This window comes from Protomyctophum parallelum (assembly GCF_964188405.1).
Source record: "Protomyctophum parallelum genome assembly, chromosome: 7".
In the NCBI taxonomy this organism is placed as follows: domain Eukaryota; kingdom Metazoa; phylum Chordata; class Actinopteri; order Myctophiformes; family Myctophidae; genus Protomyctophum; species Protomyctophum parallelum.
The window spans coordinates 12,439,839-12,457,887 of NC_139705.1; the positions used below are offsets into that span (position 1 = coordinate 12,439,839).

At 41.0% G+C, this 18,049-nt stretch overlaps 1 protein-coding gene across 5 annotated transcripts in view; it reads left to right on the top strand.

The window, feature by feature from the left end:
- The window catches only part of kif1b (kinesin family member 1B), an 88,393-nt gene that overhangs the window by 43,272 nt on the left and 27,072 nt on the right, over positions 1 to 18,049 (top strand). For 3 of the 5 annotated variants that reach the window (XM_083769172.1, XM_083769175.1, XM_083769174.1), the window contains exons 15-22: positions 147 to 222; positions 2,254 to 2,333; positions 2,800 to 2,915; positions 3,974 to 4,063; positions 4,882 to 5,062; positions 6,739 to 6,811; positions 15,745 to 15,850; positions 17,432 to 17,580. In XM_083769172.1, coding sequence (XP_083625298.1) covers positions 147 to 222; positions 2,254 to 2,333; positions 2,800 to 2,915; positions 3,974 to 4,063; positions 4,882 to 5,062; positions 6,739 to 6,811; positions 15,745 to 15,850; positions 17,432 to 17,580 — 871 coding nt within the window. Of the gene's footprint in view, positions 1 to 146; positions 223 to 2,253; positions 2,334 to 2,799; positions 2,916 to 3,973; positions 4,064 to 4,881; positions 5,063 to 6,738; positions 6,812 to 9,170; positions 13,783 to 15,744; positions 15,851 to 17,431; positions 17,581 to 18,049 lie in introns of those variants that run through there. The other 2 variants (XM_083769173.1, XM_083769176.1) reach the window with 2 other exon arrangements.

The window sequence follows — 18,049 nt, forward strand, 5'->3', positions numbered from 1 at the left end:
CCTAGAAATGTATTTAAAACAAAAGCTTCAGACTTCCTAATTTAATGTATATTCTTTTGTGTGCTGAACATTGTACTGAACGCAGTACTGACCATGACGCATTACAAATTATTTGAGTTTGACCTGGATTTATTTTCATAATTTAGGGAGGCCTTGCTTGCAGAGATGGGGGTGGCAATCCGTGAGGATGGAGGCACGTTGGGAGTCTTCTCTCCAAAAAAGGTAAGAGACAGACGCACACGCTCACACACACACACACACACACACACACACACACACACACACACACACACACACACACACACACGATGGTGGCTGCATTATCCTTTTCCCCATGAACAGTGATGCAGCCACAGCTATCTAGTCCCTGCCCCATTACATCATTACCATTCTTTTCCATGTGATATCATTTCCAACTGGATCCTCCTGTTTTTCTTCCCCTGCTGGTTTTCCCATCATTTCACCTTTCATTCTCTTGACATGGTCTGCTTCCTCCACACCTTCAGCTTAGCCACGAAAGGCCATTTGATGAACATTTTCCCACCGAGAAGGTTTGTTGAAGCAAACATCCCACTCTAGATGCGGCCCCTACACTTGAACCCTAGCATCCCTATTCTTGGGGTGAACATTCTGCGGAAATAGCAGATCTCCAAGCTCACAGCGCATCACACCGCCTTGTGAGCGAAGAGATTTGATTGATGTGGCCTACCTAGTATAGTTCCTGAATGACCCCGGTCCATATAGGCAGGGTATATAGGGTGTAAGTGTTCATTGTCTGTTGTGGTGATTTACAACCATTAGTACCTTGTGATTACTGCCATCCCGTGTGTATAGACATGCATTTTACCTCGGGCTACAAACGTCTACTAGACTATTACATTGTACAGCGTCTAGGGTAGGGTTCCAGTTTACTCTCTACTGGCCCACAAGATCAGCTTTCCACATCATTCTTTTCCAAAATGGCTCCTTGTAGTTTAAAGTTTCAATTCCTCCCTTCCCATCATAACTTGATATTGACTCTGCTTGCCCTTCCGTTTTCCATCCCTAAAGACAACTTCTCAGTTTTCATGCCTCTAGTACTGCTTGCTGAGTACCTGCAGAGACTGGCTATTATATTGTGAATTAATGGTATACTGGTATTCCCAGAACCCTGGGAATACAATTAACGCTGTCTGTTTGGTAGACTGCTGCATTCGGATTTCGGATCCTAAAACATTATATTAAACAAGACTTCTAAGACTACTACAGAGAGTGCGGATTCTACTTACAGTATTATCTGAGTCTTCACCCAGTATATTCTTGAACTTTTCCAGACTGTCCTTGAGTTGAGCGAGCCTTTCCCTTGAAGTGATTCCCAGATCCCTCCCTGCTTCTCTACCTCCCAGCAGAGGCGGCATTTATTTGTAGTATACCAGGATTATAAATCTCAGTAAATGTTCCCCCATGTGCTATCAATTTTTACAATTTTACAATTTTTTACACTCTCAAAGATAAATGATTTGTACTGGTTAATTCACAGCTCAAACACGATTGTCAGATTTGTCACCCTCCTTGCTTTAGTGTCGGAAGGATCCCCACTTTGAATTCCATCACCTTTTTTGGTGGTGTGTTTTCACCCCTCTGCTCACTGCTTCCGTTTCTTTTCCTCTTTCGCTACCTCTTATTCATTTTCATTTTGTTTCTCTCTCTTTCGCTTTCACCCTGCTGCCTCTCCGTGGGGCAGCTTGTGAAGCCTTGTGATCTGTATGCAGGTTTAAATGGGGTCTTTTCCCCAAAGAAGGTTGGTGTTTCAGTGAAAGTAGCTCTTAGCATCATGTAGTCATTTATACAGTATACTAACTCAATATAATCTGGATATGCTATCTATAGCTTGCCACGTATGTTCGCACATACAAATAGTTTGTCTCTGTGAAGTTGGTGCATTGCACTGAAAGCAACAGTATTTTTTCATTATTTACTCAAAGACTTTACTTAAAGAAGCTACTGTAGTAACTCTACAGTACATAAAGAGGCTGGTATAGCAGCATAGCTAGGTAAATATGAATGATTGCGCAAAGTAGTAGGGTAGTAGTATGCATTCACAATTCACTCATATGAATACATATGTGTGAAGTTTATGTGTTAATGCAGAGTAAGTACAGTATTTAGGATTTGAAACTATGTCAGTCATTTACCAGTGCTTTCACCGGTAAATGCCCAATGCACATGCTGACATTCTGGGTACATAATGGGTTCACCTCTCGTCTCTTGCAGACGCCACACCTGGTTAACCTGAACGAGGACCCGCTCATGTCAGAGTGTCTGCTGTACTACATCAAAGACGGAATCACAAGGTAACCAAAAACTTGAACCCTCACAATGGAATGCTAAAGAATAAGGTTCTAGAATAATTTTAGAAGTCCTTGGATTGCAGAGTCTCTGAAATACCACAGAGCAATTTTCATTGTTCCTCTGTTTTTGCTCGGCTCACATCAGACTGGATGATGGCATCTGCCTTTGATCACAAAAGTTTTATGGGTTTAAGTTTCTGTCGTCTCCCCTCCTTCGGTAAACTTTTTTTGCGCCGGTGTATTTCGTTACCTCACTGCCTCGGGATGATAATAATTGGCTGGATCCAAGATGAAACACAGTTTTAGTGTGTCACAAGTTGGCACCTGTTTGTCAAATTGTCATGCACAATACTTTTTATGGGTTCAGCCGTGTCCTCAGGGAGCGCTTTGTCACCAAGATGGCTGCAGCTAATTTGGCTGCAAGTGAAACATGCACTCACTCAAAATGGCTACCCTTCGTTTATGACAGGGTGGGCCAGGCGGATGCAGAAAGACGACAGGACATCGTTCTGAGTGGTGCTCACATCAGAGAAGAACACTGTATCTTCCGTAGCGAGCGGAATGCCAACGGGGATGGTGAGCGAGGTGTGTGTGTGTGTGGGTGTGTGTGTGTGCACAAATTTGTCTAGGTGTACATTTGTGTCTGTAGGGTGTGTGTGCGTATGCATTAGCCAGTATGTGCATATTTATATGATGGATGCTCTTCAATGAATCTGTTGTCGGCAGCAAAGGTGAAATTCACTCTTAGTCATGTAAATGTATCTCATTTCCAAACAAGGACTCATACCGTATATCGTAGACCCGTGGTTCCCCAACTGTTTAGCTCGAGAGCTAGAAGACAAATGTGATGTTTCCCCGGGACCCAAACCCGTGAAAATAGCCGATCTACAAGCTTGTAGATAGGCTATTTACCGAAATCTGATTTGATCATTAAAGATGGAGTGCCGTGATTTTTGTACTTTTTCTGTTTTGTATGTGTCTATGGAGTTAACATTACTCTAATAGACCCCCAGGGGTAGTTATAATATTCAAATATGTCTTTCCTGTGTATTTTTGGTTTCTTCCTGAAAGCTGAAAGCCTTTGGTCAAAAGGCCCAATTGAAATAACACAATTTTAGTGACATCATAACCCTAACCCCTCCCACATTATCATACAACAACAGCTGTGGGCGAGGCTTAAGTTCAGGTGGGTGGTGCTAAGGTGAAAACCAGGTATACTTAATGAACTGGTGGGTGTGGCCACATAAAAACTTAATTTTAACACTTTTTTGTACACTTTTTTTGAAAGAAGTCTTCCTCCTAGTATAATCATAGTACCTGATGATCATGTTTTAGGCGCCATCTTTAAATACATTTTCAGAATGGTGGGCCACGAAGGATTCTCTAGTGGGCCCTTATCCAGAAAGGGTTGGGAACCACCACTCTACTAGACTGAATGCTGCAAAAGGCAGAACACATACTCACATTAGAATACATTACACGTACGTCATCACAGCGTCATCTTTATTTATTTATAAGTAATTCAATAAATGCCATTAGTCAGCACTCATTGGCACTGACTGTACCATATTGAAGGTAACGCTACTGAGGCTTTCTGGGAAACCTGCTATGACTCACTGTTGATTGGTTGGTATCTCGTTCAGGTTCAGTGATTGTAATGCTGGTCCCCTGCGAGGGATCAGAAACCTACGTCAACGGCAAGCGTGTGGAAGGTTGTGTCCAGCTTCGTTCAGGTGGGTTTTACAAGGACATGTTCTCCATTTAAGTATACGTACTGTAACTGTCATTTATACAGAGTGAAACAATCATATGACTCATAACTTTGGGCATATACTGTAAGCTTGGTTTATACTTCTGTCGTACAGCACTGTCGAAAATAGCCGATCAACAAGCAAGTTTGTGGCGACAGCGTAAATTAAGTATTTCAGAGCTGTGATGCAATAAGCCATAATTTGTCTCTCACAGTAAACTTTAGGCTTCTTGAAACCTGGAGATGCTGCAATCTCTGGAAACATTACTGTGTGTACCTAAAGTCAGGATGTGACGTTTTGTTTACTTTGTTAAATGTGGGCCTGTAAAGCCCTGTCAGACTGTAATTGTGATTTAGGAATGTGCAAATAAACTTGACTAAACGTGACTATAGTATTGGGTGTACAGTTTACACTACACAGACTGTAGTGTCTATGGTACTGCATGTGAACATTGTTCAGTCAATGAGTCATCAAATTGCTTCCTTTTCTGACACCCAGGCATTGTTGAAGAGATGCATTTAATTTTGACTTTCATAATCTCTTTGGCAATACATGAAGAACCAAGTCACCTTTTATATTGGAGGTGAAATAATATTTCACCTCCAATATAAAAGGTGACTTGGTTCTTGGTTATAGAAAATACTCTCATTTGAGTTCCATTCAAATTGATATTAACACAGGTCCTATACCTACTATACACTAGTGTTGCTAAATGCCACTACTTGACTGAACATGTCCTCCAACAGAACAGTGTCTTTCTCAACACTTGTGTGTTGACAAACTTGTGTCCATCTTTTCAGGAAACCGCATCATCATGGGCAAAAACCACGTGTTCCGGTTCAACCACCCAGAGCAGGCTAGGGCTGAGAGGGAGAAGACCCCGTCAGCAGAGACCCCCGTGGAGCCCGTGGACTGGACGTTTGCCCAGAGGGAGCTGCTGGAGAAGCAGGGCATCGACATGAAGCAGGAGATGGAGAAAAGGTAAGGCACCCACCACCCAGAGAACAACTGTTAAGACACCCATCACCCAGAGAACAACTGTTAAGGCACCCACCACCCAGAGAACAACTGTTAAGACACCCACCACCCAGAGAACAACTGTTAAGGCACCCATCACCCAGAGAACAACTGTTAAGGCACCCACCACCCAGAGAACAACTGTTAAGGCACCCACCACCCAGAGAACAACTGTTAAGGCACCCACCACCCAGAGAACAACTGTTAAGACACCCACCACCCAGAGAACAACTGTTAAGACACCCACCACCCAGAGAACAACTGTTAAGACACCCACCACCCAGGGAACAACTGTTAAGGCACCCACCACCCAGAGAACAACTGTTAAGGCACCCACCACCCAGAGAACAACTGTTAAGACACCCACCACCCAGAGAACAACTGTTAAGACACCCACCACCCAGAGAACAACTGTTAAGACACCCACCACCCAGAGAACAACTGTTAAGACACCCACCACCCAGAGAACAACTCTTAAGGCACCCACCACCCAGAGAACAACTGTTAAGACACCCACCACCCAGAGAACAACTGTTAAGACACCCACCACCCAGAGAACAACTGTTAAGGCACCCACCACCCAGGGAACAACTGTTAAGGCACCCACCACCCAGAGAACAACTGTTAAGGCACCCACCACCCAGAGAACAACTGTTAAGGCACCCACCACCCAGAGAACAACTGTTAAGGCACCCACCACCCAGAGAACAACTGTTAAGACACCCACCACCCAGGGAACAACTGTTTGGAACACACTGGTTTTCAACCCTTTTCATATCAAGGTCCATTATTTATTCAGCATTTGAGCCACGGACCACCATTTGATGACATTTAGCCTCTCAGACCCAAAACTAGCATATTTTGATCAAAATATTGATTCTTCTACATTCTCTAATAGTGTAGACTTGATGATTAACAATAATTTTACTCTTGAGAGCGTAAAATGAAATGGAATTTGGTTTCATTTTACACTCAAGAGTTAAAGATCTATAAGGGTCCATTTGGTTATCAACTCTTCATCTTAAGTGTAACTGGGGACCCCCTCAAGTGGTGGTCCCCGGACAACTTGTTGAAAACCACTGGTTTAGAACACACACAAAGAGAGATTAAACGTTTGGCCCGGGACCCAAACTAGTGAAAACAGCAGATCTACAAGCGCTCAAGTCGTGATTCATAGAAATTGGTCCGTGACCCAGAAAAGGGTCCCGACCCAGTGTTTGGGAATCAGTGTTTTAGAGTAGAAGCATCAAAAGCGTGTTGTAGATCGATTTCTATAGATTTATGTAGCATAGATTTACAATGATTGGAATGGAATATGCAATGCATAGATGTTTAGTATTCTAGGTCTTCGCTGAGTATGACCGACTAGGTCGAAACGCTCTCATACATCACATTTCTCCTGGGTGAAGTAAATCAATCAATGACACAACATTACTGAGTGCTGGCTTTTTCTCATGTCTTTGTACTGTTGAGACTCTCTTGCAAAGGGTGTTACGGTCATTCAGTTTTATTTAGGAATATACATAGATGCCTAGATTTTGGAATATGCATTCTGTAGATGCCTAGATTTCGGAATATGCATAGACTCATATAATTGGGGAATATGAATATGAATGTTTTTGTTTTTGTTTTTTGCCTAGACTCACGGAAATGGAGATTTTGTACAAAAAGGAGAAGGAAGAAGCAGACCAACTGTTGGAACAGCAGAGACTGGTAAGTCCCGGCTGGTGTTCAGTCAAACCCACTTCACAGCAATGAAGTGCTGCTAGTAAGCCATTATCATGCTAGTTCACATATAATAGTTGTCTAGTTTGCAGTAACTGTAGCCAAGATACTCTTTTTGGAGTTGGCTTAATTCATTTTCTGGGGTGACACAAAATGCTTGCTAATGGTTTGATTGTTTTACGTGAAATATGATCCAGGATAGAGGGCTATGATGGGATGGATGCTAAGTTAAAACATGGTTTACATATGGCTAGTAATAATTGTATGGCTATGTTTCATTATGGGTAATAGTCTTGCTTACTCCGTTGAAGTCTGACTAGTACTAATTTTCACTCTGTGAGCTGACACGTTTTGAGGTCTGTGTGTGTATGTGTGTGAATCACACTTGTTGCTCTTGGCGCATGGCTGTTCTTGCATGGAAGTACTGTACAAATGTACTTGCTCTGGTTTCAGATAGTTGACCCCCCTCTATATTTTGATTGATTTCCTGTTGCAATTTGATTCAGAGAGAATTTGATTATAAAGCTTTCCCCTTTTCCAAATCCCTGTTTTCACTTTTTCTTGTCTTATACTGTAGATTTGAACTGAATCTTGCAAAACAGCACTTTTAAGCAGAATATGAATTTGATCTCTATTTATTTAAAACATTGCTTAAAATATGGTTTATTTCTAATATAAAATGCTGCTGCTTTTGCATGGTTCATGTTAATAGCATGTTTCCTTAACTCTGGTACTGGTCCGTGGACTAAGTTGCAGTGTTTGCAGATAAACTGGTCAACCTTGAGGTGGCTGTTGATTTGCTTGTTTTAGATTTCTACTCTAGTTTTCTTGCTCTGTTTTGTCCTGAGTTCTCATCTCTTCAATGCAGTTGCTGACATGTACAATGCATTGTGATAACCAGTGTTCCTCCTGCTGTAGTATTTTGAAGGCTAGTGACAATGTGGTTTCTCATTGACTTCTTTGGCTACCTCTCTTCGCTAGCCTTACACAGTGTCTTTGTAGTACACACCAGGGCATGGCTCGACAACAAGAGTTATCACTGCTCCCATCAATAAACCAAATAAAGACCTCTTCTGTACTCTGGTGGTTTTATGTGCAAAACTATACTGTAGGATTCAGTCTCTCCACAACATACAACATGTCCAGTTCACAGATACATTGTCACGCGGAGGATTTAAAGTATCTGTTTCAACTGGTTGTGATCTGTAATGTTCTTTGTCTACCAAAAAAAATGAGAAACTGCATTTTCTTTCAACTAACTTCTTTCTTGTAGTGGATTAACACTTAACCTCAATTTCGTCTGTCCTCTCTCTACTGGCTTTTCCAATAAAACTGCAAGAACACTTTCGTCTTCTAACTCACTGCTAATACTAAAGCCACTCAAATCTTCTGGACTTCAAATGGGGGAAAGCTTCGAAATTCATCTGCCTTTTTGCATGCCTTTGAAGCATGTTTGGAATCCAGCCCTCAAATACCCAAATTTCGAAGAGGAATATGACAAAATGATTCAGAATCACTCCAATCAACATCTGTCCTCTGTTCTGTTGATATTTTTTCTAATCATGATAGCCATGCTTTACCTTTTACTTTTAATATCAATATGCAACATTGGGAACAATAATTGCGTCCCCATTTTTTAAATATGGGAACAAAAGAATACATTTGTATTTGCTAGCATTTTGTTTGCATGTCCGTAAAATATGATGTACTCATGATGAGTAATTAATTCATAACCAAATAACCACTTTACAAGGCAATATTAAAAATGAAAGAAAGTCAATGGAAGCCACTGTCTATATATTTTGATTTAAGCTGTTCTGAAATTTGATTTTACAGTGGACATCCCTTCCCTTCCCATTTCTTGGGAATGATACGGCATGTTGTCATACATCTTGTAACCTGATGTATGCTAAATATTTTAGATTTTGCTTAATAAATAAAGGGTAGTGGGTCGCACACACCAAGACTGCAGTTCAAATATAGTTTATTTCATATTTGAAAAAACGGACAAACGTTTCGGCTATCCAGCCTTCATCAGTGTGTGGCTTGATATGTTTTGAACGGGTGACGCACCTATAGTCAGAGTGCGGTGGTCATATGAAGATAGATTTAGCTTAAAGAAATGATCACTGGTGAAAATATTGTCCTAGCTCTTGAGTAATACATTGCTGATGCAATTTGTCCAAAAGCTTAATTCATGATGATAAAAGTTCCCATGTTGCATATTCATACCTGTATTCATTCTTTATTTTTAAAAAGCCATCCTTCTTCTCTTTGATTTCTCCATTTTAATTTCTCCATTTTTGTTGGGAACCATTTGGTTTGTTTCCTTTTTTGTTTTCTAAAGGACGGCGACTCTGATAGTGGGGATGACTCAGATAAGAGGTCTTGCGAAGAGAGCTGGAGACTGATCACTTCCCTGAGGGAAAAGCTGCCTCCCAGTAAGGTGCAGACCATAGTGAAAAAGTGTGGATTGCCCAGCAGTGGGAAGAGAAGAGAGCCTGTTAAAATGTACCAGGTCCCCCAGCGTCGCCGCATCACCAAGGACTCCAAGTGGGTGACCATCTCAGACCTGAAGATCCAGGCAGTCAAGGAGATCTGCTACGAGGTGGCGCTGAACGACTTCCGCCACACGCGGCAGGAGATCGAGGCGCTGGCCATCGTAAAGATGAAGGAGCTCTGCGAGAGCTTCGGCAAGAAAGACCCCAACGAGCGGGACTCGTGGAGGGCTGTAGCGCGGGACGTCTGGGACACCGTAGGAGTCGGGGACGAGCGCATTGAGGACGTCCTCACCAACGGCACCAGAGCAGGTGCCGTGGTCATGGATGACCTGAAGGTACACATAGACAAGCTGGAGGACATCTTGCATGAGGTGAAGAAACAGAACAACATGAAGGATGACGAGATCCGCGCTCTCAGGCACAAGATGGTCAAGATGGAGAAGGTCCTTCCGCTCATCACCCATGATGGTCAAGAAAAGCCTCCCAGCACCAGCCCCCCAGCCACGACTCCCAGACCACGAGAAGCCAAACCGCCCTTACCTGAAAAGCCTGAAGCAGATGACGGAGAACAGCAAAGGGGGCAAAGTGCAGGAGATGACTCGACCCTAAAACGAGGCCACATGCGCTGGATGCGTCAGGAGCAGGTACGCCTGAAGAGCCTCCAGCAGCAAGAGATCTCCCAACAGCTCCGGAGGCACAATGGACCGCATCGATTCATTCCCCCGGAGGACCGCAAGCTCCGCTTCCCCTTTAAGAGCAACCCCAAGCACCGTAACTCGTGGAGCCCTGGTACCCATATCATCATTACAGACCAGCAGGTCATCGAGTTAAAGGTGCCCAAAGAGGCTGTCGAGGAAGAAGAGGGCGAGGGTCAGTGTGAGGATGGAGCACCTACTAGGATGGCGGCTTCAATTATTGCAGTCACTCCTGTCACTCCTGCAAGTCCCAGCCCGGTGGTCCCGCGAAGAAGCAAAGACCTGGAGCAAGGTCTAAGCCAGGGTCCCAGATACAACCATAGGAACAACAACAACAACCACCATCAGCAGCACCCTCAGGAGCGAGGCCGCAGCAACTCCTTCAATCATCGCCAGCGGCCCTCTAGCTCCTCGGAGCCACTGCAGCACACTGAAAACAACAGGAGGCATTCACAGGTCTTCTACCAGTCCCGCCACTACCAAAATCAGCCACCACCGCCTTCGCCACATGCCCACCAACAGCCTTACCACTACAACGGCATGCCCTATGCAGATGCGGGCTTCAATGGCTACCAGCAGTACCACCACCACACTGACCAAGCTAACCATCCAATGAGCTTTCAGGCGCCTCCAAGAATGCGCAGGCAAATGTCAGCCCCAAACCTGAAAGCCAGCAGGGAGACGACGGTGTGAGTGGGGCAAGGGGGAATCAGAGGGTATAGGTAGAGGTGGTAGATGTACTTTGAGTAGGCAAACACATTACAGATCACAACAGCTCAGAATCCTGCGAGTCAAACAGCTAGAACTGTGACATTTGTTTTGCACTTGAACAGTGACGGTGTGTTCTTGGTTGATCCAAATTTTTATTGTATGTATTATAAGAAGTCATTTTATCATCACCATAATCTATGCCTTTGTATCAGTTATGCTGCACTGTGTGTTCTGTCAATACTTGCATTGGGAGAAACTGTCATTGAGGAACTGAAGCCAATAGAAGATGCAGTGACTTTTAAAAGAAGAAATGAATGGAAATACAAATTGCCTTTTCTGTGTTTTCTTTTTTTACACATGATAATTCATCAATCATGTTCGTTTTCATTTGTCTGCCAAAAGCTCTTTAATGCCACTTAGTATTGATTTACCTTGAATGTTGTAACATGTTATAAGTGCTACAAAGTGCCCAATAGTCTTTAAAACGTTCTTATACATCAATATAAAGTGTAACCCTAAAACGTGCCCTCTCTAGGATGGAACTGTTAACTCAATGTTGGGGTTTAATTATTATTACCGTTTTTCAATTTTACTTTTTTTGTCCAACATACATCTTCTTTGGCCTAGATCTGGAATCAAGGGACCAGTTGGTTGGACGTTTTTAAAATTAATTACCGTATGCCTAATTAATAGATTGATGCCTTTTGTCTATCACGTGACTGAAACAGTGGTACAAGAAAGTGTTATTCAAAGTGCCTTTTGATTAATTAACCCATTAACCCTGCTCTGCTCCTTTCATAATTCAAATTAAATGGCCTCTTCTTTTGTGTATCTTATCCTATTCTTTCCTTTCAGTTCTTCCAGAGTGCATAAAACTCTGTGCCTACAATTTACAGAGTCTACCTGTCTGCAACACTAACCACAACTAACTTTTAATGTAGTAGTAATATATTGATCAACTGAAATTATAAATCGACCATCAAACCCCATAGTTTTGTTTTTACTCCAAACCTTTATTATTAGTATTATTAGTTTCTTCCACCCTATATTACAGAATATATTATAAGCTGTATAGTGTTGGTCTTATTCAGTTATGAATTTACAAATGTCTGGGATGAGACAAGAATTGAACAAATAATATTTTAGTTCATATCATTTAAAATGTTACTGTTTTGATGTGATGCTGAATTATACCAGGATATTGGAATTTGTCAAAATACCCAGTAAAATCCTCAATGTTCATTAATTGTCCAGTAACGTAAAACATTTTACTGTGTATAATTGACTGAATTGTTTATCCAAGTACCTAACCGGATGGTAGGTATAAAACATAAATGTTAAGAAAATTACAAACCTGTCCCCAAAATCCACATCAAAACACATGTACCCTGAATCAGCCTATAATCCTGTCCCAACATACATGTTGGCCTTGAATTGTTTCATATTGGCCCCCTGTTCTCCAATGCAGCTAGAATGGTAGAAAGCTAGCTGTCTTCATTCTAATGCGGGTATTTTAGTAGTTCCGATTTTTCACGAATAGTAAATTTAGCCCTCCATACAGAAGTGATAAATACAGAAGTGGTCCCCAGCGATATTTCTCAATGGGCCTGGTTTCTGTATGAACTATGGCAGCTCAAGGGTGACAAACGGTGCATGTGTGAGTACCAGGACACTATTTACCCAATCTATGCCAAACCCGGGAAATCCCAGGTTAATCCAGAATTATTATTCTGGATTACCCTTCATTAGCTGTTTTAAGCATACGTGGCTAGCCTATGGGGCTTCTATGAAACAATTCAAGGCCAACATGACATGTATGTTGGGACAGGCTTATAGGCTGATTTTGTTGTGTTGTGGATTTCTCCTTTAAGCAACAGCAAAGCCTATCATGAACAGACTCTCTCTCTCTTGGGCTTTAAAATGAAATGTAGTTTTTGTGGTTCACGGAGTGAAGCAGTAAGCACACAGAAATACACCGTCTTTGGAATGGATGTCCAGCAGAGTGTTGTCATGGTGTTGTCATGGCAGCCAAAAAAATGTTGGAAAGCGAACAATGAATCAAAGTTTTTGCATAATATAATCCATTCCAATATCCATGTAAAACTGCCTTCTTTTGGCTAGATCAAATGGCACACAGTATATTCTATCTATATGATTAGTACTAGGTATACAGTATCTGTAATACTAACAAAGTTTGTATGAAACCAGTTATCCAAGTTATCAATTGGAAAACATTTGTTTTTGCCTCTATGCTGTGGTTGAGGCTGGTATGAATGAACAGCCACTCTGCCTGTGACACTGCCTTATCAATTATCATCCCTGCTGCTTTTACATTTAGCTTTAAAAAGAGCCCAGTGATTATCATACAGCCACTTGACTTGTTTTCAGATAAACAAAATGGCCCTCTGCTGTATTGGAAGATAGACAAAAAAAAAGACAAAAGATGCAATTCAGCTTGGGTTCAGAACTTCAATATGAAGAAATGATTTTCTTTATAAATCTTTTCTACGTTTTCACAATAGTATTTACTCTAAGCATTTACTATGCTGTAACACAAACCAAATGATATATTAGATATATATGTTTAAACATAGTTTCTTTAACTAGCGCTGTTCTCCATCTTCAAATAATCATCTATTGTCTTAGCTTACATGTGCTCATGCTCCAATATGTGCTACATTTATAGAATAATTTAACGCTTGCACTGGTGCTGACAGCTTGATATTGCCAGGTAAGCTGGAAATAATACATGAAATAAGAAATGTACAGGTTACTGTTCTTTTTTTGAAAATATACATATAAATGAACTATTTGAGTCTCAGTTTAAAGTGTTGAGTGTTGTATCATGTCTACTATCTGAATCTGAGTCTGCAATATCAAGAGTACCAAGTTGTGATGCTCCATAATCAAACACTTTATGCAAACGTATTGTCAAACACTATTGTCCATACTGTGGGTAAACATGTAAAAAAAAAAAAAGAATTCAATCCCTGTTTTGCTGGATGTTTATTTTCGAAGTATGACTGAAATAAAATGACATGTTTCAAATTCAGTAACTTGTTATATATATATATATATATATACTGTATGGTGACGGGTGTTCATTTTGTTAATTATAATGAAAAGGACAACAGAAACTCAAACATTTGTTTAAAATAGTTTACCACAAACATCTATCAATCTGACACGGTAAACCGTTCTGCCTTTTGGTGTTGCCCTTTACGTGTGAGAACAATTATGTTTGATCTTATTGGTCACACGCACTGTTTACTTTTGAGCGCACTGGACACTGCATATTAGTTTGGTTCATTTGTTTTCATTTCGGGGAGGGAGTTTGCACTAAGTTTGACCTCTGCATGCAATAAATATTTAATGATGCCATTGCAGAGAAGAATATTTGAGCCGTAAGCCGTAAAACAGGCTCTCCAGCTCAAGTTATTACTAACTACAGGCTCTAATCTGTTTACAAATACAAATACAAAATAAGTGTTTCTACTGTTCAGAGATTCTGAAATGTACAATGTCAAGGAATGCAGCTTTCATGATTAATGTAGTGATAAAAAAAATAGACAACAGATAAAAGCAATCTATTTAAAAATCACATTTCAGCTTCACGGGTGGTGAACTGGTACAGCAGTTGCAGTGTTTTCAGTTTTAGTTGGTACTGCGGCAGCAGAGAGGAGGTTCATGACAAATGAAAGGCTGCATTGTCTCCCCAAGAAGACCCAGAACAAACGCGATGAGGTCATCATCAGGACCACAGCCTGCCCTGCACTGATGGCGCCCCTCATTGGATTACACTGGACTCAGCTCCGACCAGCACCTCTCCTCTCCATACCACGTCCGCACATTTCATTTATCGTTTTTGTAACCATCAGAGCTAATGTTTCCTACTAGTGTGATAAGAATGTCATTATTTATTTTCAAATGGTCCATCTAATTTTGGAATGAGTCTTTCAAATGAATCTGCTTTCTGCTACTTGCTCTAGACTAGAGTGTGTGTGCGTGTGTGCAAGCGAGCGAGAGAGAGTTTTTCAAATGAATGTGCTGTGTGTGTGTCTGTGTCTGTGTGTGCATTCCCAGTCAATTCCATATTGTTACAAGAATCGAGCAGTTTTTGTGTAACCTACCAAACTTCCACTGTTTCAAGTCTAAATGTGGAACAGAACATGACTAGCCAATTCAAAACAATTATACGTCAACACATCAATTAAAAGTATTTTTTGTGTGATGGACTACATAGATTAGTCTGGTAACCTTAATCCAACAATGGTGTCAGGCAACAATAGCAGAAATTATAGCCGATATAGAAGTTCACAATCATGTCACATTCACGATGCATTGTGAGCTTGTAGATCATTGATCAGATCATTTTTCGCCATTCGATTAAATTGATCAGTTTCATTAACTGTTGCGCCATTCAGTGCAGTGTTGATTTTGACAGCAAATTTTTGTTTTAGTCATAGCTAGTGAATAGTTTCCATTTAGTTTTAGTCACATTTTAGTCACCTGGAATGTTTTAGTGTTGGTCTCGTTTTAGTCAACTAAATCTACAGTTAATTTAATCAACTAAAATGCATTTTGGTGAGCCTTAATGCCGTCGTAATGGCTGATTTTACACATGCTGAAAATAGCTGATCAAGCTCACAACGCGTCTCAGTGCGACGCGTTGTGAGCTTGTAGATCGGCTATTTTCAGCATGCAACTACAGTAATTGTAAAATGACTTATCTTTTACTTTTACTTTTACTATCTCTTGTCCACTAGTCCCTTCCTAACATTTTAGTCTAGTTTTTACTAGACACTCAGTTTTAGTCATCATAGTTTAGTTTTCATTTAGTTTCCATTTAGTTTTCGTCAGTGAAACGACGAACATTTATCTACATAGTATTAGTCGACAAAATCAACAGTGATTCAGTGTGCACTGACTGATGATTAGCCAGGCTGTTCTCCTGTCACTGTGTTTCAGCTGTCCTCTCTTTCTCTCTCTCTTTCTACTGTACGGTCATGTCCAGGATTATGAGAGCAAACTCCAGGAGCTTCAGAAACAGGTGGAGACTCGCTCTCTGGCTGCTGACACACCCGATGAAGAAGAGGAGGAGGAGGAGGAAGAGGAGGAAGGTGTGTTTTTACTTTCGCCCTAGCTCATTTCCTGTACTTTGAATGTTAATATATCCAAGACAAACGATGGGAAATCAGGACACGCCATCCCCGCTTTACTTCCCATATCCGTGTGATGTAGGTTGTGAGTCTATTAATTCCATTGGGAGAGTTAATGTGAACACAACTTCGGACCCATTCTTTAGCCCCATGCTCACTGAACTGGACCCATTCTTCACAAGCCTCACATCTTCTGAACATCTAGATGCTAAAATGGCATTTTCAAAGTGACAAATCGGGAGAATGTTGTTATTGACCTTTCTCTGTCTCAGCAACGCACTCTCACGATATCTACCAATGGTAATCATGGGACGTTCGCAAGATCTGACCTCAGGTCAGGCTCCCACTTAGAAGACTATCTGTGTACCATTTACATCTGACCTCAGGTCAGGTGGCTCCCACTTAGAAGACTATCTGTGTACCATTTCGCAAATTGTGGCGAAGCGTGGGATGGCGTATCTTCCTATATTAAGCCATTCTGACCTGAGATCAGATTCTAAAAATGTCTTCTATATCCAGACAGTTTTCTGAAAAAGCTATGTTTCTATGTCAGTCGTTCTTCGATTTTTCAAAAATAGCAGACCTACAAGCTATATGAGCTTGTAGATCTGCTATTTTTCAATAGCTAAAGCATGACATGATGACATGAACACCAAAAGGGGTTCCCGCCCAAAATCATCTGTGTTGTTATCAAAGTAGACAGGACTGCACATCCTCAGTGTAAATTTAACTCCGAGATACTGGAACAACTACACAGCTGTGTTAAGTCAACTGTATTAATCGGCCAAATCGAAATCTATTTAAAAAGTAAGAATTTCCAAAGCATCTCTTGAAATGTATTACAAATGCCCTTCATCTGATATAGGTTGCTTTCTTTTACATTTTCTCTCAGAACCTAAGCTAGAGGGATGTGCGTATTGTATTTCCACTTTTCTTAAACATCAAAACAAAATCACATCACGCATGAACTCATTACATTTACTGAACAAGTGTTAATGTCACCTTTCTAATTACCTAATACCCACTCGAGGGAATTAAGTCCATCTGATCTATTAATAGAGTCTCTAATCCTCTAAGAATGAAATATATGCTACTAATAATGCAGATTTCAGCTGATAAGTACAGTAATATGCCCATTCATTTTAATGAAGACCAACTAAAGCCATGCGATTGAAGGTGTGTGTGCTCGTGTGTGTGTGTGTGTGTGTGTGTGTGTGTGTGTGTATTACTATTCTTGTGAGACCCAAATGTCCCCAGAAGTACAGTAGTATTTGAGAAATAGATTAAGGTTGGGGCTATGATTAGGCATTTCGGGATTAGTGTTGGAATTATGACACAAATTTGGTGGCCGTTCTACAAGCGCTGTCAACGTACACGTTGTGAGCTCGTAGATCTGCTAAATGGAAATGGCATTCGAGGAATTGCCATCCTAAAATGTCGATGTCCTCACAAGTTTAGCAATACACACATGTGTTTGCGCAGACATGCTTAGTTACTGTATGTGCTGAACTGTAACATGTCATGCTTTTGCTTGCCCCTCAGTACCGTGGACCCAGCATGAGTATGAAGTGGCTCAGTGGGCCTTCAGAAAATGGAGGTACCATCAGTTCACCTCCCTCCGTGACCAGCTGTGGGGGAGCGCTGTCTACCTGAAGGAGGCTAACGCCATCAGCGTGGAGCTGAAGAAGAAGGTAGACAAACATTTCCTGTTCAACTTGTGTGGAGACAGTTTTACTTTTTTTTGATCAAAGTTTCTTTATACATTTTTCAAGTCACATACATGTATGAGTCAAAAATAGCATACACATTTTTTTTTAAACTTTTTTACCCCAGAGTTCCCGCTCTGAAAGAGCCACAACCCCGGTATTCTGTACCATTAACAATGAAATAAAAGGCACATACAAATATATACATATTCAAAAATAGAAAAATATAATCAAATATTGGACACAATATGCAAATATATAATAATACAATAACAAAATTAAAAATTAAATAAAAACAATTACAGTAGGGTCAGTGTAATGAGTTATTAAGGATTGTTGATGTCATCCGCGTTCATCCTCTCATGTATATATTAAAAAAGGTTGCCAAATGGTGTAAAATTTTAAAGCACCAGCGTACCCTCGAATCTTCTCCAATGTCAAATGATGTAGAACA